At 38.4% G+C, this 22,120-nt stretch overlaps 1 protein-coding gene across 19 annotated transcripts in view; it reads right to left on the bottom strand.

Moving 5' to 3' along the window:
• SIPA1L1 (signal induced proliferation associated 1 like 1) overlaps positions 1–22,120 on the bottom strand; it is a 317,068-nt gene that overhangs the window by 119,777 nt on the left and 175,171 nt on the right. For 17 of the 19 annotated variants that reach the window (XM_016118662.2, XM_016118665.2, XM_016118659.2 and 14 more), the window contains one exon: positions 8,458–10,254. In XM_016118662.2, coding sequence (XP_015974148.1) covers positions 8,458–9,955 — 1,498 coding nt within the window. In that variant the 5' untranslated portion in view covers positions 9,956–10,254. Of the gene's footprint in view, positions 1–8,457; positions 10,255–10,903; positions 11,374–11,451; positions 11,928–22,120 lie in introns of those variants that run through there. The other 2 variants (XM_016118671.2, XM_016118669.2) reach the window with 2 other exon arrangements.

The raw sequence follows: 22,120 nt of genomic DNA, 5'->3' as shown, positions 1-22,120 counted from the left end.
TGCATCATGATAGGCACCTGGATTCACTTTGCTAAGGTGGCATATGCCAGGTGTCTTCGCCATAAAGTTGCTATTTTTCTCCTTGTAGTTTACACATATCCTCATGGATATAATTTGGAATTATGCAAATCCTGCTTTTCCTCCTGTTTCTCCTCAAACTGTCACTGATTTTAGCATCCATCAGTTGTGTCTAATAAAATTTACAATAGTAAAAATCAGTCTCCATAATGGTGTTTTGGGCTTATGGGGATCGATTGATGGTCTCGGTTAATTTCCACAAAACCACTGTGACCACACACAGACTTGTTTGTGGTCTTACTTCCTGAAAAGAAAGGAAAAGGAACTGCAACATATTATTCAGTGCCTGGCATATAACACAAAGTCATATATGCAGAGGGCCCTCATTGCCTCTAACTAATCCTATAATTAAAAGATACAGTGGCTCCTGAACTCAATAATTCATATACTTTGCATCAGCACCAAACATTCATTCAATTGTGAAACACTTACTGAGCCTGCCTAATCTGTGGTCCTTAACTTCAAGGGTTCTTAGAATGGTTATGAACAGCAGTCACCACAAAAAGCACAAGGGACACAGGGTGGCTGGGAGCAGTGGTGGGATAGCACATTCACCTTTGGGAAGGAGAGGGTTACACGGGGATCACAAGCTCAGGAGAGGCAAAGCTGGTCAGGTGGGTAAGGGAAGAAGGGAGAACAACCCAGTCTGATGCACGCAGTTCTATCTTGCACCTTGTTCACTGTCCTCTTACCGCCCTTCCCTATCTCTCACAAAGACACTTCTCTGTTAAGAGATCTCGCTACTTTTCCAGCATTAGCCCTCAGCCCTCCTGTGTAAGGTGAGGCTAGCTGCAGAAAGAGGCCCACAGTACTGCAGGGGAAGCCTGCCACCTACACCAACCAATCCTCCTCAGCCTTCGTTCATAAAGGTGATAAGATCACTAGACAATCAAACTAGGGAAAACCAGAAAATACAACTTAGAAGATACAGATTATTCTACAAAAAAAACTTAAAATTTTTAATTAACAGCAGTGAAGACATGTGGGGTATATAAAATAAAGATAAGATATTATGAAAAATAACTATAGGAAAACAAAAATAATGGGTTCCTAGAGAATAAAATTGACTTCTGAAATAACAAAATGAAAGAACTGGATAACAGACCATAGAGAGCTATACATCAATCCATTATCCAGAAGATAAAGTTATAGAACAAAGATACAGAACAAAAATTTTAAAATTAAAATTATGAAAGAAAAAACATGGATGAGAAATCCAGAGGTTCTATCTTCCGTCTAAATGGCGTTCCAGACAGAAGGAACAAGAAAATTGCAGATTTTTTAAAAATAATTTTTTTAAAACAGGAAAAAAATAACATTCGATAGTTTCTCATTTGTGTTAACAGCATGAATGAAAGACTGTAAACCCACGATGACGACAGGTGTATCTTCTTTTGTTCTCCAGGCACTGTAGCTGGCACAGAGTAAACACTTAATACATATTTAATGACTAAATAAGTGTATGAATGTGCAGTTATTAATTTTTCAGAGTACTTAAAAATATGAAGGGCACTCCTCTTAACAGTAAATGGAATAATAAATTGGTGTGTGTATAAGAAAAGTTATAGAACATTATAAACCAAATTACTGGAATTAGAAATTATTTTGTCCACCTTTGTATTACCAATCCTCATAATAAGCATAAGTATACATACTTTGGTGTGATTTTACTGTGTTTCCCTCCACCAAAATGCAAGCTCCATAGGAGATCTGTTTTGTTTACCACGCCGGTGCCCTAAACCACACCAAGCTGAGTGAAGGCACTCATACACGTGTGCCAGACCCAGAAATGTAACATTCTGATCTCCCTTCCAGAAAGGACTTGCAAGTGATTCAGCCTCAAGAAATACAAACAGTTTTGAAAGTCTCTGGCTGTAGTGTCTTTGGACCTGCTACAGTTCTCCAGCCCATCCACACTCTTCTGGGGCAGCCCCCTCCAAGAACTAAGCAAGTCCAAGAGAACAGGACCTGGCCACGACTGCCCATCGCAGGACTTCTCTAATGCTCACTCTTTGCTCCACTGTGTTGGCTGATATGCATCGTGGGCGGACAGCTCTCCCTGCCAAACTCTGCTTCCTCTCCCTTTTTTCTTTCATAGGCGTTATTCCCAAGTCCCTAACAAACCACCTGAATGCCTACACTGTCTCATCGTCTGCTTCTGAGAGGACTCAACCGAGGCAACAAACTTGATACATGATTAAATCATAAATATAATCACGTAGAGTGTAAGCTGTTATATGATTAGATTGTATTTGGCAAAGGCAGAAGGTTGGATTTTGAAGAAAGCAGACTAGAGGTAGAGAGACTAAGACATCTATTGCTAGAATTCAGGTAAGAGGCAATGAGGGCCTGAGGTTCTAGAACTGGGAATGGGACATAAAGATCAGGAAGTCGGCAGCAATTTGGAGGTAGACTGAAATCTTCCCAACTGATGAGAATGGTGGTATTCACAACAGCAAGGGGACAATGACGAGGGAGGCTTGTTTTAGGAGTAAAACAAGTCAAAATTTGTGTGCACCATTTTGAGTTGCCAACTAGACAGCCATCCAGGTAGAAGCAACTAAAAGCTGGCGAGCAATGTAGCTAGAACTGAGGGCAGAGCCTGGGAATAGAGGAATTTATTTGGATATAAATGTATAGTCATTTTCTTTTCAAAAAAAATTTTTTTTGAGGTCATTAATTTTAAAGGAAATATATAAATCATGCGAATGAAACAGAAATAAGAAAATAAAAGAGGTAAGGGGAAACAAACGTGTCAATAGTGAAGGTTGTATGGTTGAGCATCAAATTTGGGGGAAAATCCGATACAGTAAATACAAACAAACAAACAAAAACAAACAAAACATGCCTATTACCAGAAAGACAGGCATTTGGAAGTTACCATAAAACCATTTCTGGCATCAAATTCTAAAATTTCTCTCACAGAACTTTTAAACAAGCTGAAGAATGACATAACGGGCAATGTCTTCATCGCCAGTTTCATTATAAAAGCAAATTGTTTTTATATGACTGGATCTTAATAAGATGTCCTTGAATAAAGGCAAGTGTCTGAATGAAGGTGGCCTCCTGACGATCTATCCTGATTTTAAAAATAAAACATAAAGAGGAGCAGTTGAAACACAGGCCCTTGTAGCCAACTTCCATGAACCTCTAAACTGAGATGGCACAGGCAATGTGAAATCTGGAATGCCTTATAGATCACAGTTTAGCCAATCAGTGTTGAGACTGAGGAGATTACAGCCAAGAGAGGAGAGGATGTCTGCTTTCAAAGAAGCAAACATGCAAACTTTCATACCTAATGGCCTTCTTGCTATTAGAAGCCCTGAGAAGATAAAGACAGCAAGCAGCAACCTATTCCTAGGTTAGCTTGTCAAGAAGTTATTTAGTGCCCCAAATCTCCCCAAGAAGAACTACATAATTAGAGAGCTAACTTCGAACAAATGATACACAGTTTATGTGATGATGATAAAATATGAAAGACAAGGGCATTAATACAATAAATTATACAAATATAAAGTCTTTCCTTATTAGTTTTGGCAGAAATTAACTGTTAAGTTCAAGCACAGAGCACAGCATGGTTCAGTAGAACAGTTTGTTGACTTGAATTTATCACTTGAAATACAAGACTGTCCGCATCAAAAAACGAAACACAGAATAACTATCTTTAAAGAATTTTGAATTTTAAGGGACCCCATAATTCTTTCTTCAAATCCAATATTGCTATATTCATAGAAGGATTTAAAGAAAAACAAAATAAGCAAGATTTTTACAAATAAGCTTAGCTGTATGGTGTTCCCTGATGTTCTATATGTACCATACAATATAATAGCTACTTAACGATGCTCATTTAATAAACTGGAACTTGAAGCATGGCTCCTGATAGCAAAATTAAGAACGGATCAGAGTGCTAAAGCTGCCATTCCAAGTACAAAAGAAGTTAAGGGCATATATTATAAAGAAATGAGATTAAAGATGGTTGATTACAAGAGGGTGAGAAGTAAAGAAAATTAGACATTACAATAGCAACTGAAATCCAACTATGTGTCCACGGACTGATAATCCCCAGGCCTAGCCTACTGCAGGTGTGCATGCAAACACAGGTGTGTGGTGGGGTGAGGAGAGGTGAAGGTGGAGATGTAGGAGAAGGAAGGTGAGCAATAAAAAAAAAAACAATTAAATCTTGTGGCTTAAAGTTTTCAGAAGAATAGTCAGGTTCATAAGCATTAATTTTCCCTCTTTTCAGGACTGGGAAAACATTCTTAGTTGAGATTCAGACCAAATAATGGCAGCTTCTCCGGGCCACTGGGCAATAGGGAGAGACCCTTCCCTATTACAGCATCTTCAGTAACTTGACTTTGAGAATGACATCCTGTCTAGCATCAGATAAGCCTATCAACATTTTGATCAATGGTACAACAATCACATGCCAAGACAACCCATGGGCTCCTCTTTTTCCATTAATGCATCTCTCTAAATGGGATTCAGGGAGGCCATGCCTCAAAGACAATTGTGTGCTCAGTGCAAATCTGAAAGTGTCTGGTATGGTCATAGCAAACAAGATGAATAATGGCTAGGAAAGTCTCCTCAATCAGCCATGTCAACTACAGGCAATATAATTATTCTATAACTGAGTATTTTCCATTTACGAATTTCCTTGGTATTTTGACAATGGTGACGATGTAGATAAAAGCTAAATATAAAACATATTTATAGAGACATGACCAGATTAATTCTAATATACTATCCTACTGCAGAGTCTGTGCTTCTCTTGGAAGGCTGTGGTTGCATAATTGGACTTATCGCAATGACAGCTTCACCTTAGGGTCCTTCAGCATTAAGTGAGAAGGTCTGCATATCACAAAGTAATAGCACAATAAACGTTAGCTATATTATTACTGTCATTTAATCCTGGGTGAGTCTCAGTAGAAATAGCACACGAGAGAAGTGGGCAGAAGAAAGGACTAGAAAAAAACATTGATGGTGTGTTCCTTATTTTAATAAGTGCAAACAGTGGGATTCCTCTATTGGTCCAGCATCTTTCTAGCAACAGACTAGGCTACCATTTGGAACCAAATACTCCCTAAAGTCTAAATTTTCAAAATAATGATGCTTATAAAAACAATGTAATATTAAAAAGCTACTGCAGCTTCATCAGCTAAATATAATTAAATTTTACTTATAATGTCAACTGTAGAGTATAATTCAGTAAGTTTTTTTTTTTTCCTCAGAGACTTAGCTACAATGAGTTCTGGAATGCATCAAACAGAAAAATGGAAACTATATGGTGATAAAGAGGTTAGAGTGACAACCAGGTCAGCAGCGCTACACCCTGTTGCTGGAAGATAAATTACATCGGACAGATGTATTCCTTCCACAAGATGACTCACTTCAAGGAATTCCGATTAGGAAAAATGAGTTAGTGAGCTAATTTCAGTGAACAAAGTTATACATAAAAAATTATAAGACAGAATTATTGAAGTATTTTATACAGTGATAACAAGTATAGTGTTCTAATATTCAGTTATACTTTAGGGGCTTAATTTCAGCTTCAAATGATGTTATTCAGTCATAATTTGTTGCATATTATCATATTGTGACAAATGACCTGCCTGACTTGAAAATTCTAAGTTGGGTGGCCCAAGAAAACACAGCAGGCACTGTTTGTGACTGCCCTCCACTGAACCGAGTGCCTGGATAGACTAATGTCTCCAGTTCTCTCTGTAAACCACAATGACGAATGCCCAATGGCACTAGCAGGCAATCTCTAGTGCCACACACACAGAATTTCTGCTCCCACCAGCTGGACTTCACGCTGACAAAGAGTCAGCTATGTCCTCTCAAGCCCGTTTGTGTCAGTTGACTTGTTACTGTCATGAAATTTAACTAAATATTATGAAAGGTGATGAGATATGAACATAAAAGATAAATTGTGTTCCTACTGAAAAAACTGGGGTGAGGGCTTTGGAAAGACTTAATAAAGGCAAGTCACTAAAAAAGAAAGCTGTTGGATTAGATGTGAGTGAGACAGCTACAAAAAAATGACAAAAAAAACAAAAAATGAAACCTAAGATTCCGTAAGATTCAGATTGATTTGCTAGTGTCTATGTTTTTGCTCTTGTGGTTTATACTATTAATACAATGTAGAATTCAAAATAGTAGAATCACTGTCAAAGAGAATTCCATGGCCTCACAAAAGTTTGGCAAATATATTTTTATAAGTTTTAATTAAAATAAATTTTTAATATGTATATTTTTTCAAGATCTTCTGATTTAACTGATATTTTCAATTAATCAGCTTCAATTATATTGGGTAAGAGGGTATTTTCCATACTTCAAATAAGAAACTACTCTGGATTAAGTGGCTTTTAAATTTATGAAGTGTTATGAGCTAAGATGGATTACTCCAAAATACAGGCATTCAAAATTTTATCCCATACTTTGGAAAGATACTTTAAACAAATTTCTACCAAATTTAAACACAAAAATATATTCCTTCCGTTAAGACTAATATAGAGAAAGCAGAGCACAGCGGTCAAGAGCAGGACCCTGGTCAGACACAAAGGTGGAGTCCTGGTTCCAACATTACTAGCTCCAGGACAGCTTATTCACTAAGGTCACTTAAGCCTAGTTTTCTCATAGGAAATGCCGTTAATAATGGTACCTACCTCAGAGGGGAGAGAGGCTGAAAGAAAATGCACGTCACATCAACTGTTTAGCAAAATTCCTAGTAGTACATAATAAGTGTTCAAAAATGTTCACTCAATACTGCCATGTTACTTATAGGAAAAAAATGCCTACTACGACAAAAATTATAACATTCTCTCTTATGTTAGCTCAATGTATTGGTTTTTAGCAGGATGGTTTCCACCTAGAGACAACTCAGAAACATCTGTGAAAAATTTCTCCAGGTACTATAAATCAGGCATTAGACACAATTTACCTCCTAAGGTATAACTGGCAATGCCTGGAGACATTTTAGCTCATCACGCTAAGGTGCGAGGAGCGGACACCTATTGGCATCTAGGGTGTAGAGGCCAGGGATGCTGCTCAACAAAGAACTATCTGCCCGAAGTGTCAGGATGGAAACACTGAGAAACCCTGTATCTTAAATGATAGAAGAACAGGACTTAAAGAAGTTATTCTGAAATCTGAACTCCAGAAAATTATTCTGAGAGAATAAAGACTGCTTAAAAATGAAGATGGGGATTTCATTATCATATTGATTCCAGAACTACTGACACTGATATTCAGGAGACTTCTATACTTAGTAACAAGACAAGATTTTTGGGGGTGAACAAGCCCTCTTGAATGGGGTCTATCATGTAATAAGATAAATTTTATTCTCAAGTGAGCAATGTCATAAAACTATAATGAGTACTAAAAGTAAAATTGCATTTGGAAGAATAAATCTAAGATTCAAAAACTCTAAAACTGTAGGTGGGAAATCAAAACACTGCTATAGCCCTTCGCACACAAGGGTCTCTCAGGAGGGCTGCAGAGTACTGAGCTAGCCAGTGGACCGCAGGTGCATGTCCGCAGGTGCACGCCCATCTCTGGCAAGCATCCTATTTCCTAGCTTGGGTGCTTGCACGACAAACTCATTCTTCAATTAATAATGCTGCTCAAAAATGCTGTTAGAAAGCTTCTAAGAGTTCATTTAAATTACTTACTTAATTAAAAAAATCACAGAGCCTTTCTTAAAAGCATGAGATAAAACCGTATACAAGTATAATCCAATAATATATACATATATCCCCGCCACCCAAAACAGAAAAGACTAGAAAGTCACTAACATGTTAAAGGTACGTGTCTCTTCAGTGCCTTTTCTACTTAAATTAAGACCTAAATTCAATTCCTGACTCTGAGATGTACGGGCTCCGTGACTTTTCTCAAATAACATAACTAATTTTCACTTAAATTCCTGTGAAATGGATAGGAATGTATTACAATTCCCATTTACTGATGAGAACATCAGGGTGGAAAAGAAATGGCCCTGTACTGATTCCAAGAGTGTTACAGAAATAAAAGGCCGCATTAAGATTGGTTTTAATCCACAAGATATAGCTTTGTTTAAAATATTTTTAACTTTATCTAACATTTATACCTAAAGGTGACATAAATTTTCTACACACAGGCTATAATTTCATCCACTAAATCAAAGGGGTTTTTTAAAAACAATTATTTAATATGAGTCATTTTGTACTTGAAAGAGGAAGTAACTAAAAAATGCAATAAGAAACACATCACAGCAAATACCTATTTAACTATTTTACCATTAAGAAGGAATTCATGAAATCTATCTCACACTACTAAAAAACCAGACAGACAGTACTCATTTTCAGAAAGTACAGCATAGCAAATTAAAAGATCTCTACTCACCCTTCTGATAGAAGAATTTTCTGTAATAGTACGCGCCAAGATCCACATGTTCCACAATGTACCTCTTCACGCGATCCAGATGCAACACCAAGTTCTCCTTGGGCACTTCAAGGACTGCCACTCCCGCATTTGTGCAATGGGAGCTGAGTGCAGACTCGAAGGAGGCACTTTCACACCCACTGAAGGAACCAGAATTTGATTTTGACAGGCTGATGTTCCTTTCACCTTCTCCACCTATCTCATTCCGAAAATATGGGCAGCTCATTACAAGGTCATTGCTTTTATCATCTCCCTGGTCCATGCTGAGGCTTCCTTTGGAATTCAGGTCCTCTGTGCTGCCCATCGGGGAGCTAAAACTGGCCGAATGGGACAATGGTCCCGAAACCAAGGATGCCACGGCAGCTGCCGACGCCCCCGTGGTGGTGTTCCTCCTCTTAATAACATTGTGCCTGTTCACAATTGCCTCATTCAAGTCAAATAATATACTCTGGACATCGTAGTGGGCAAAGCACTTCGGACACGTCCAGGGCCTGACGGAGTCTTCTGATCGGTTATCTTCAAGATCCGACGATTTCCCAAGTTCATCACCTTTGGCATTGCGTAATTTACGAAAAATGGATGAGTCTCCAGTTTCAGACTTGGAACGTCGCTTGAGTGGTTTTTCCCTTTCCTTAAAGAGTCTGAGGTTCTCTCTCTGTGAGATGGGCCCATCTATAACATCCAAAGAGAAACCAGAACCCTTGCCCCCACTGGCGATGAGAAAGTCACTGAGCTTGGTTGGAGTTGGACCTCGGTCAGATTTGTCATCTTTGTAGCCCTTTAACAAATCAAAGAAGCTCTCTCCAGACGTTCCCTGCTTATCAATTGAAGATGTGCTACCATATTCCCTGTGCAGTGATGGCCCAGTCTTGTACGTGGGCGAGATACATTCATCAAAGCTATCCACGTCAAGTTCACTTATGGTGATATCACTGTTGCTCCGCTGTCGTATTCTGCGAAGAGCCTTTCTAGGGGAGCTAGGATAGGCTTCAGGCATCAGAAATCTGGAGTCCATGTTCTCCGACGGTCGCGTCTTGTTCTTCAGCGTGTTCTGTATGCTTTTCAACATGGCTGAGTCACTGGAATTGAGGCTAACAGAACTTCCCTGACTCACAGGACTGCTTTTGGAGGACATGCTCTCAAGGCAACTTGAGGTTTCTATTTCCTGGCTTGAACGGCTAGATTCTTTGACGTTCTCCTTCCGTGGGGGCCAATCTGCAATCCTTGCCCTAACCCCCATCTTTGGGACCCCAGGGGTCGAGGTTATATGGTGAGAGCCTTCGCTGCGGGGGGGCCCTACAGGAGCCATGACGGAAGATCCCAGGCTGCCATTCTGGGACCTGAAGCGCCGCATGTAGAAGTCGTCGGTGTGGACTTTGGGAGGGCCATCTGCGCCGACGACGGAGGCCCTTTCGGTGGCAACAGGCCTCTCCGTCTGCGACCGTTTCAAGCTGGTCATGATGTACAAGCGATCAGACTCAAATCACTGCAGAAAGGACCATCATATCGAAGTTTTAAATGTGCACTTCCCTTTTGGAGAACAGTTTCCAGCAAATGCAGCAGTTGTATGAAATCTTAACCTTTTTCATTTAAAAGGCTGAATGTCTTATTTTCAAACTTCTGAAAATCCAGATCTTCAAAACATTATAATCCACAATAGTTCCTTTGCTTCACTTTAATAGATGGCTTTCTTTCAGAAAAAACTGAATGGAATTTGTATTACTGGGACGTTGTGACTGCCATAATCCCATGCTTTCTCTAAAAGAGAGAAGGATAACTTGAATTAGCATTTGATAAATACATCTTTTAAAAAAAGAAAATGCAATTGCCAAAAACAGACTCATGAAAATAAAAGACTCCCTAATGTATGTGGTTGGCAGTTCACAACCCATATATTTTAGTAAAGCAGGTTTGAAAGAAAGAAATTGAAAATCATTTAATAAAATCCATCGTTTAATTTATTTACATATATTTTAAAAGCCTATTAATACTTCAGCTTAATTGAACTATTTCAGATAACTGAGGAGGGGCAAGGAGGATCTCATTTGAGGACACCAGAGCTCCTACCCCAAGTACAGACTCCAATGACCTCTAATAATATAGAATATCATGAACCCCTGTGCTGGCTAGAAGTTCGAGACAACCAACAGAGTTCAGTACTTAGAGCAATGCACAATCAGGTTTTTAACAAAGCTAAAAATGGAAAGAAACATTTTATTAACTATATTGTAACACTCACTTTTTAATACCTTCTATATTTCAAAATCCTAACTTGCCTTTTGTTTCTTTACAAAGGTTTAACATATTTGACAAGAGCAAATACAATAGACAGAAAATAAACAGGGTTTTCCCGGAGCCATTATATCCATGAGCACTCTTCTGCGTTTTCCTCTACTTTATTACTTACCCCAATGAGGAATATTTCAGAACGAATCCAGCATTTACCACTTCCTCTTCCCAAGCTCTCTCTAGTTTCACCTACTCCTAAAGCTAGAAATATTTCACTAACAAAATGCCTGCATTTTCTTATGAATCGTAACCTACCCCACCCTTCGGTGCTAATTTATTAAAAGACAGCAAAACCAAAATGCTGCTGTGGCTAGACCTCGGCATGCTCCCCAAGGGACCAAAGAGAACTGTTAACATTCTTCCAGGTGACAGGCGAAGAAAACCAACTTCCTCATGAGCAAGTCAGTCAGGAGGCAAGAGGCAAAGATTCCGAGTACAAAATCCGGCATGGTGGCGTACATCCTGAAAATAAAGGCAGAGGACCCTTTTCCAAGACTCCACGAATTACACAAGAGGTGGCCTTTAAATTCTTGCCAAATCCATGTTTGGAAAGATGCTGCTGAACCAGCACTGCGCTGACAGGGCTGCATTGTCTACAAATCACGGCTGACACCCCGAGGACGACCCGCGCTCCCTGCGCTCCACGCAGCGGTAACAAGCACTTACTTCCACGATAATTAAGCATCTTGCTCATCGGCTTCCTGCCTCCAAGGCAGCCGCTTTAATTTCCCTTGCAGTACGCAGCATCATTTTGGAAGACTCGCTGCTATTTAAAGGCTGGAACATTTAGGGGTGTTTCAAAAACTGCATGCTGCCTGCAGAATGCAGGGCCAGCAGAGCTCCAGCTGGGCTCCAACCGGCTGGGCCGAGCTGGGCAGCTGAGCTGGGCAGCCGGTCAGATAAATGCCAATTGTTCTCACCCTTGCACTTCCTCCCCACCTTTTGTGACAGGGATAATGGTTTTGCACTGCTACCTAATTAAACCTGGCTTTTGAGCTTTCTAGATACTTCTGCTGTCGGATTGCTCTGATTTCCTTTATGTTTGAGAACTTTATAGGCTCCTATTGAACAGTAAGCCCTCAAGTGGAATAAAGTGCTAACTGTTGCGTTCAAAGGCAGCACATGCGGCCACAGCTAAGGTTCAAGTGCCCCTCATAAAATGGAAGGAAATCAGTCAACTGAACCAAAATGCAAAGTAAGCACTGGTCCATCTACAAAGAAAAAAATCTTCTGACAACCAAAACTAGAAAGGCTATTTTGTAATGAAGATGGGGTGGGGTGGGGGGGAGGGGGAAGCTGTTTACTTCAATGAAATATCTTTCAAAGAAAGAATACGCTAGTGACTAGCATAAAGAGTAATTCTAAAAAAAAGAATTCTAAATAGGTTCTTGAAAAAACCAGATGCTTTCAACATTTCTCACAATCTCACAGAAATCAAAATAAATCCCCTATTATTCCCAGAACTTTCATTCTCAAAAAAGGCCAACACACCAGCCCCACCATGATAAAAACTCATTCTTGCCACAATTCATTTCCCTTAGAAAATAATTTTTGCAGAACAGTCTTTTTAAGGATCTGTGAAGTTATATTCATTGTAGGAGGAAACTGAAAATCAGCACTAAAACACAAGAAATTGAACTGATGTGGAAATGCCCAGCTCGGCCATCACCACTACAAACTCCTCTTCAGAACCATCTCATTTGCTTTATATAGTTTTAATTGGTTTTTTAAAATCTTAAACATAAAAACTTCACAATTTAAAAGGAATGCCAAGCCTAATTACATCTTGATTGTAATAACAATTCGATGATATTTTTTTTATTTCAAAATATAAATGGGCACATAGGGGGAGAGCATGCCCACAGTTTAATGATTTGTAAAAACTGAGGAGGTTCAAGAGAGACAGGTAAATGACAATTTTTTCCCTGTAATAAAGACCTTCTTTCCTACTTCTTTTCTCTTTCCCTCCCTCCAATCTCAACCCTTATTTATAGCATCAAATCCCTTTCGGTACAAAATAAACTTTGAACACTGACTAGCATATGTAGAAATATATATGCTATGCGTTTATTAAATTAGTAGTAAAAAATAAAGATGTCACTCATGTGTGTAATACACGTGTATCTTGGAGACACTGCAGGTTTGGTTCTAGACCCTTGAAACAAAGCGAGTATTGCAATAAAGCAAGCTGTAATGTTTTTTCTAGGGGAGGGTCCTGCCTTAAATTTATGAAAAACACAGCATCTGTGAAGCACACTGAAGCAAAGTGCAATAAAACGAGGTATGGCTATACGATGGCAAATCAGTAACACCTAAAACCTATTTCTTAGAGTTGACAGAAATAGCAAACCTATGCTGATAATTATTAATGACTCTCTTGATTATCAGCAAATCTGCCTAAGCATCAATAAATGTGGTAAAAAGCAAAAGAATTAAACAGAAAAGCAATACTAATTTACAGCATGTCACTGCCATCTGTTGAAAGAGCAGGCTATATAAAAAAATTTCTTGTTACATGTTTAATTTTACAGCTCTAGGTACTATGTGAGTCCATGGTAAATCCATTTAGCTAGACTACCAAACCCACTTTCAGTTCAATAAGTTGTTGGAAACTATCAGAAAATGAGAAGATCCATTCAAACTATTTGAAAGTCTTTTCATCACTCAAGGTCTATCACAACATAACCTATCACCCTTTTCTGATAATGCCGTTCTTCCAGAAGAAGAGCTTCCTCCTCTTCTCTAAATCAGCCCCCATCTTTCTGCATTCTCTTCAGTATCAAACATACCCTTGGTGCTAGAGATATTTTAGGAAACGGTCCCTCCTTTAGAAGGAAGATACAGGTGTAGAACAGTCCTTGTCATTCTGGCTTTTTGAGACATTACACTCTTGATCCCTCTCTCCTTCCTGAAACTCTCTTCTCTAGACTTCCACGATAGCCATCTTCTTCTTCATTTTCTCTCTTACATCTCGCTTTTGTTCACTCTTCAGTATCATTGGTGGGCTCCATGTAAAAGCTGGTGATTCCGAGTGGTGTCTGTGACTTAGTTCTCTTACCATTCTTCATATTTTTGTATTAGGAAACATGTGAGCACTGAGTGACTTGGGATGAGACAGCTGGCATGGGTACACTGGAGTAGGAACATTACTCTAGAAAGCAAGATGTGAACTTGGTTGGATCACAGTTGCCTGTGCAACTGGACAAAGACAGAATAATGTAATTAACTGGGGAGGTCCGCATAGTAGGTAGCCAGTACGGTCTGGTGATGTCATGGGTACTTGCAGCTTGAAACATCATCTCTATGCAGTTACATTTAAATCTCTACTCACGACCCGTGCCCATAAACTCCAGATAAACTAAGGCAAGTGCTCATTTGATATCTTCCTCATTCGTCTATTTTTCTATAATGAATTAATTAATGAGCAGAAAAATGAAAAGAATAATTTTTTTCCAAGAAATAAATAGGAAGTAAGGAAGTGAGAACAATAAATAATTCAAGGAACAGAACAAAAAGAACACCATGGGAAACTTTCTTTCTGCCAAGGGCATAAGAATAGTTTAGAGGCTATATAAGAAGGTATGGGAAGGGGAAAAATCAAAAAAACAAAAAACAAACAAACAAAAAAACCCCAAAAAGAACAACTACAGTTCCTCTCCTGAAATGATTTTAATATAATACGGTATATTCACCAAAAAGATGTAGCAATCCTCATCAAATACTTCCCAAATGGCAGGTTGCTAGATTCCTTAACTGGTATATCCTTAAATACAGGGCCAATTCTGACTATTTCAGGCCAACAGAAGAAGATTTCATGATTAATAACTATTCACATGCCCAAATAATCCAGAACTAAACAATTTTAGGAGTATTTATGAAAATGGCAGTATAAATAGTTTATGAAATTGAATGCATAGATTTAGAATACCCATAAATATTCTTACTTTAAAATGTAACAGAAAACTTAAAAACAGAAATACAACTTCACAGTGTTTGAACATTAGATTAGCGAAGAAAACCAAATAAGGCAAACTATTTTTTTTTTGTATCCCTTCTTGGCTTTCCTAAGTTTCACTCACATCACATAAAAGCAACATCTCAGATAAAGGGATGTCTTATTCTTTCAAATTAGCCTGAAATGCACACAAACATCTCAGTGCAATGTCATGGATAATTTAAGCTTCATGAATCAGCACATAACTTTTTAGACTGGTTTTGCCCTTTCATTTCCGTTCTGTCTCCATCAAAAAGCAGAAGGATCAAGGAAAATGGACTTGATAAATCTAGTTCCTGCTCTGCAAATGTTCATTATCTGAAAAAGAACACTGATTTGAAAGTACTCAAATAACTTATCCTGAAATTAACCAGCTGAATGAAGAAGTAATGGATATAAAACATACATTTGGATTTAAGAGGTAAGGAAGCAATTAAAAGGTACCCGTTTGGTCCTAGTAAGAACCAAAAGAGAAGATAACGTGCCTCCCACCCATCGTTTAACTGAAAAAGTTCAGTGAAGAAAGTTACATTTCGATGGCCCGGTAAAGCTTAAAGACGCTTTGTACATCTCAGGGTAAAGGAAAAACAAGAATATTTGACAGAAAGCTTGATGGCGAAAGAGGGATAACACAATAAAGAAGGCATAAAGCAAGCTACATGGTAGAACTATTGATGAACAGTGAAATGTTCAGCAGTGGGCAACATAAAGAACAGAAATAAATGTGAATATTAATCTCTTATACTTAAATATGACCAAACATATGCAATAAGCAATTATTTAATGCCGAAGTGCTAGGTTTGAGGAACTTAAAGGTTAGAGATAGAAAGTAGAGTAAAAGATAATAAATAGAAAGGTAACAGTGAATCAGAATTACTAGAGGAAAAATAATAAGTATTTGAGGGGCAATAAACTAAAACTTTCAAGGAAAAGAAGATGGAGCTCACCAACTCATCGGGGGCATTGAGAGTGTCCGTGTGTGGCCCCAAGATATCAAGAGATCAGATCAGATTGATGAAGCCGATGAGTGTTTTTAATGTACTAATTTGTACGTTAATATTCATTTAAAATACATTAAAAATGTATTCATCAATACTATGCTACCGAATATGATCTGGTACTAAACAACTTATTACCAAGCACGATCTGGAGAAAAGAGAGTGTGAGAAGTGGACACCAGGGCAGACAACCAATAAATGTCCAGGATACAGGGAGGAATGTCTGTCAACTTCTCCCAACTTGTGCTTCAAATTCTTCAAGTTATTAATGCACGAAAAAGTTCCATAATTAAATTAGGCAGGACACACTATATGTCACCTCCTTTACAAGATAAAACCTTAGTATATTAAAGGCTCCATGACATCTGCAGTTAAAAAAAAAAAAAACCCCAAACACTAATCTTCATTAATCTAAGCGATCTCTTAATTGATTTGACCATGAAAACACTTAAAAAAAAAAAATAGAACATTTTTACACTGTGTCCTACTGAGCGTGACTGAAGACAAGCAGGCCTAGTTTCAGAAGAATTCAGGATACAAACATATATGTATGTATATTACAAATTTAGCTATATTTTTTAAAACATGTATCTACACATAGATATACAAACAAGCCAAAAAAAAGTTCGCCCAAGGATTGTCTTTAGAGAACTGAATTATGAATAATTTGTTTTTATATTTGTTTATATTATGTATTTTTTTAAAAAAATTAGTATAAGTAACTTTATAATGAGAAGAAAAAAACAGGGCAAAAAATAAACCCACCTTTCTGTTGCTAAAAAAAGTTAAAAAAAAATGATTTCAGAATGTAGTATAATGAACACACATTTGAATACTAATTATAAAATAATGTACTATGCTAAACCTCCAACCATTCAAATCACCAAAGAAGTCAGGTCCTTCCAATGAGATTATCTTGTGCCAAATCCCCCGATTAAAATGAAATCAAAGAGGGCTACATAGAGTATAAATACTAAAGATTATAAGATTAGTGGTATTTATAGGATTTAAATAACTACCTCAGAGATGATTAACACAATTACTTTTATTTCCTTATTTACAGATGCTTTCTTTATACTTAATATTGACATAAAAGTCCCCTCATGCCCAAGGTTGCCATGACCTGGAAAATCAGGTGAGGCTGCCTAAACCAAGCACAGACTGAGCCATCATCACTTGGTCCCCTTTCCTGAGACACATCTGCTTTTCCTTGTATGTGTGCATCTCACCTTTTGTCCTCACAATCCTCCTTCTGCAGAGATTGAGGCTAAACTTGAAGACGATCACCACACTTATGAGCGACATTCAGGAGAGCATTATTAACGTGCTATCAGGCATAGATGGCTCAAGGAACCGAAACTATATATTTAACCTGGAGAAGATTCTAGTAATATTGACTTTCTCCTCTGAGGTCAGAAGGGATAGAGATGGTCTGAAGTGTTTTAAGTCAGACTTAAATTAGATAAGCCATGAAAATGGATCCATATGTGATGATTGCCGCCTGAGAACCTGCATCACTAAGACAACTTTTCAGGCTGCTAGCAAAGGGCTATTTGAGCACTGTTTACTGCTTGCACTGTTAAAGGAGGAGACAAAGAGGGAATATTTCTTCTCTCACGTTTATATAATCTAACTGGAAAAGGAAGGCAGGAGTGTAGGAAACCAGAGGGTTCAGTAAGACAGAACGTCGCAAATGGCTTATTAAAAACATCATGGTTTTCTCATTTGAGTATCTGCATTCCAAAAAAGATTTAAGAAAGGGCGCTTGAAGAAGTACATTTAAATTTAGTTTAGGAAAAGAGCAAAAAGTCACATTAGTAAGAAGAATGGGTGAACATAAAGCTACTTCTATGCATAACTCTAATATCTAAACTGCTATTAATCATGATTAATATCAACAGCAACCATATTTTACTTAGCAGATTTTAAAATATCACCCAAGGACCAAGAGCTTGGAAAAAAAAAATTAAAACATAAAATCACTCCACATTGCCTTAGCATTTCCTTAAATGCTGACTGCAGATGGTTTGTGTTTCATCGTACTCTTATTTCTGAGTATAAACTCTGTCCCTACAGAGCTCTGAGGGAGGAGGACCCTGTCATCCATTCCACTGTGACCTCTGTTCATTCCTTCAGTCCTCACGCACACCCTATGAGGTGAGTGTCTCCATTTTCAGCAAGGTAAGTAGACTATGCCTGTCTTAAACAAAGAACTAACTACCTAGTGGGCTCTCTCTCTCTCAATAAATACTGGGATGGCAGCTAGAGAATTCATGGCAGAAAAACTACTTTGAAAATACATTAGAAAAGAAAGAAATACCTCCCTTTATAGCCTGAGAATCACTTCTCCGTCCAACCAGACACAAATCTCTACACCCAGCAGAAATACATCCAGCAGTGAAAATTAACTTCCTTAAAAAGCTACAATGGTCATGTCAGTTATCTTTCAGGAACCTTCAGTGGCTCCTCAGCTGCAGCCCCATTATTGTGATTCAGGCCTGGATTTCAGGACTAAGTGGTATCTGACCCCAGAACGTTTCCTTCTTCCTGTAACAGCAGGAAATAGGTCTGCCCTAGACACCTAGACAAACTGTGGCACCGTGCCATAAAGCCCTAGTGGACAACTGAATCTGAACTGGGGTGCTCCACTCTGGCCCTACCTTCAGAACTTAAAATTGTGAGTTATTAGAAAGAAGACCTCGTCTGAAGCCTTGATTTTCCGCATGTGGTCTCTCATGGCCAGATACTGTAAGTTCACCAAAGGTTAAACAGCCGAGGGCACAGATTTCCTCATTCCTTGACTCCTACCCTGTCTGTTACACCACGCTGTTGTTCAATCTGCTGCCATCAGTTGTAACTATAGTTTGAGTATCCTCTATGCAGTTACCGTACACGACCTCATTTATTCTCACAGCCACCTTCAAGGAGGGGACTATACCCCAGTTTGTGAATGAAGACACTGCAGCTCAGAAGAGACTGGAGCACTGTTCTCAGGGTCTGATCCATCTGTGTTCCTTGCACTAGAGCACTCGGCCTCCGAAAACTGCCTCTCCCAATACTTTCTGAAGTTCCATGATTCACTCTATACATGCTTGGCCTTTTCTTCTCAGTTAGATTATTAGGTTCTCGAGGACAGAGATCCATCCAATTCTTATCCCTAAAGCACTTAAATTCAATGTCCCTGAAATGGAATCATTAGAAAGAAGTCACATAGTCTCAGTTAAGATGAATTACAAATTAACTGATAAATTAATAGAATTTATATTGTAATCTAAAATATATTTATGGCTATTTATAAATATCAATGTTGAGGGCGACATGTCAAAAAAAATCCACATAATGAAAATTTAATATAGATTTCAGCTTTATCTTTCTTCCATAAAGAGCCTTCACAACAGCAGTGAATGAAAAATAGTCTGTTTGACCTTCCTTCCTTCTATCCACTCACCATCAAAGGGCATGAAAAATAGCCGCAAAAATGAGCGAATCTCTGAACAGAGCAACATGAAGTGAATTGGTTAGAGCTGTAAAGGCACCGTCACAATGAAATAACTAAAAGTTAAATCAATGCACAATTGAGTCAGCTCTGAAAAATCCTAGCAAAGTAAACACATTCACAGGAAAATGGGAGGTAGACTGGTCAGTACAGCATAGGTGGGAGAGACAACCAAAACCAGAATTTAAAAAGTCCTGCCATCAAATTAATAACGGGCAAGATCATCTTTATCTCTTACCCTCAAATAATTCTTCTCCCACACAAAAGTCTCCCCAATTGCTACTCCCTTTTTTGAAGTTGAATTATATGCTTTTCATTTTTTTTTTTTTTTAAAAACTGAAATAGTGAAGAAAAAGTAAAAGATATTTCTTTCCCTCAGGACACTCTAAGCCCAAAGGTAGCTACCCCTAAGGGTTTTCGTATTCTTCCAGACCTTGTGTGTTGGTTGGACATACACACACACAGTAAGACAGGCATTGAGTAAATGCAGAAGAGAAAGAAATTAGCACACAAGAGTAGCTTATTTCTGAGGAGACTTAATCCAGTACTTTCAGAACCAGAAAAGAAAGGCAGTGGGGTGGACGATAAAGAATGAAAGAATCTACTTATGTTTTGGAAAGGCAGAGGACCACCCCTTGCCAACCTGACATAAAATACTTGATGAAACACTTCACAACTGAACATTTTGAACCGTTTATATATATCCTAATTCTGAAAATAGGAGCCCTATACAAATGTTTCTGGCAACTTGTCAACACAAATTTAGACAAGAGCAAATGAAATAATTTTAATTCAATGCACACCACATTCTTGCAGATTTTTGGTACTCTGGTTTTCTTTTACTCATTATGTACATGTACGAATATATATATATATATATATGCATTATATATAATCTTCAAATAAAATTATTTTTATCTACTCCTCTACACTTAAAAAAAAATCCCTGACTTCTAAATGAGATTTCACTCACAAATTTATTAACTTTATTAGATAAACTTTCACTTACAAACCAGGAAAAAAGTCAACAAAATGCAAACTAACCAAGTGTTCAAACATAAAACCTTGGAGCAGACAGTCTTCTTTTTTCTTTTGTTCCTTGGCCACTCTTTTCATTTTTGTGGCAAAGTGAGATAAACCCCCTGACAGGAACGGTAAGTTTGCATGAGCACTCGCTTTAAAATTTGATCATTTGCCTATTCAGTACTGAATGTTTGTAAAGTGCATGCATGCGAACACAACACTTATACTCTCTTGCTTAAAACCTCACAATAGCTGCCCCTCCGCTTTCAAGATAAAAGAAGAATTTCCCAAGTGGATGACAGATCCCCATAATTAACAGGCGACTCTCTTTTCACTCTCTGAACCGTTGGCTCCAGTCAAAGGGAAAGAGAATCAGCTGCAATTACTTGAATGCACTGGAATGCACTCATGAGCCTCCAGGAGAAAGCCAGTGGCAACTTCTGCTGGAACATGACTAACTTCATACAGTTCTCTTCCCTCCTTCTCTAGGCTGAGTCCTACCTGTCCCCATTTCTCCTCTTTCTCCTCCTTCAGGAATGCATTTGGTTATGGTCTCTTCCAGAAAGCTGTCCACACCCCACCCCATCTTCTGCCATGTTACCCTTTTTACAGCATCCCTTGAGAAGACTGGTGATTTTAAAAATCAAGATAAGGATTTTCTACTTTAAAGAAATTGTGATTTCACTACGCATTATTACCTTCAAACACCAGCTCTGCTGAGGGGCTGTCGGTTTGAAGTGTTCTAACAAAATAACCCTTTTTTTTTTTTTGACAAAACTGTAGTTAAAACAGGTTTAAAAGAAAGAATTCATTGAAGTAAGAAACATTCTTTTAACAGAACACAAACGCAAGAAAAATCCTAACTGATGTTATAACAATCATGGGCACAATAAACGACAAATATGTACAGGTCAAAACAACACTGCGTCACTGTACGCCTACTGGGAAAAGTTCTAGGAATGCCAGCACTCGCAGTTCATGGCCTGCAGAGTCAAACAGACGCCCTTGTGTTACTACCTGCATTGGAAATTGGCAGAACCCTTTCGGGGGGGAGGGGGGGAACTGGTGGGTAAACCAGAAATCATCCATATTGTCAGGCTCTGTAATCTCTTTCCACATTTGGAAATGCATGGCTGTCCAGCGGTGGAAGGGATTTCCGCCGGCGAGCCCCGGGCCTGCTCCTCACGCCAGCTCTCTGCAGTCTTCATTCCTTCGCCAGCAGCCCCCCCTCCACCCCCACAGCATCTCTGCCAGAATTTCCATTCCTTATAAGCTATTAGAATCTACTCTGTCTCAAAGTCCCCAATACTCCACCCATATCCTTGGTCCTCAAAAGATAATCATATAGAACATCTTGATTTTTCAAGGCTTTCTGCTGGGTCCCTCACGAAACCACAAGAGCTGCAAGCCAGGACTGCACAGACTCAGCTTTAGGATGCTTGGTCCTTGGGAAAGGTTTCATGATGGATGTCAACCACATCTGACCAACAACAAAAAAACCAAGTGGTACAACAAACACTGAGAAGTGATTTTACAATCTATGAGGAGGAAAAACTTTGGTACAGAGAAACTCACTAAGTGTTATTTATTTAGTTTTCGTGTATGTTGTTATCAAAGTAATGCCTATACTACAGACAAATAGCACTATACTATAGGCATATAAGGAAAAAAACAAACCAAAACCAAAAAACACACAGTAGGGGTTTACTTCATCTTCTTCACTCCTAGGGGCAACCACTTTCAATTCATAGCACTGTTTCCTCCAGTATTTCTATATTCCTAAATAATGTGTCCATACGCTATTTCTTCATTTATCAATCTTAT

This window comes from Rousettus aegyptiacus, unplaced genomic scaffold (assembly GCF_014176215.1).
Source record: "Rousettus aegyptiacus isolate mRouAeg1 unplaced genomic scaffold, mRouAeg1.p scaffold_m13_p_3, whole genome shotgun sequence".
In the NCBI taxonomy this organism is placed as follows: domain Eukaryota; kingdom Metazoa; phylum Chordata; class Mammalia; order Chiroptera; family Pteropodidae; genus Rousettus; species Rousettus aegyptiacus.
The sequence above is the reverse complement of the archived record's forward strand: the minus strand, read 5'-3'. Positions and strand labels throughout refer to the sequence as shown.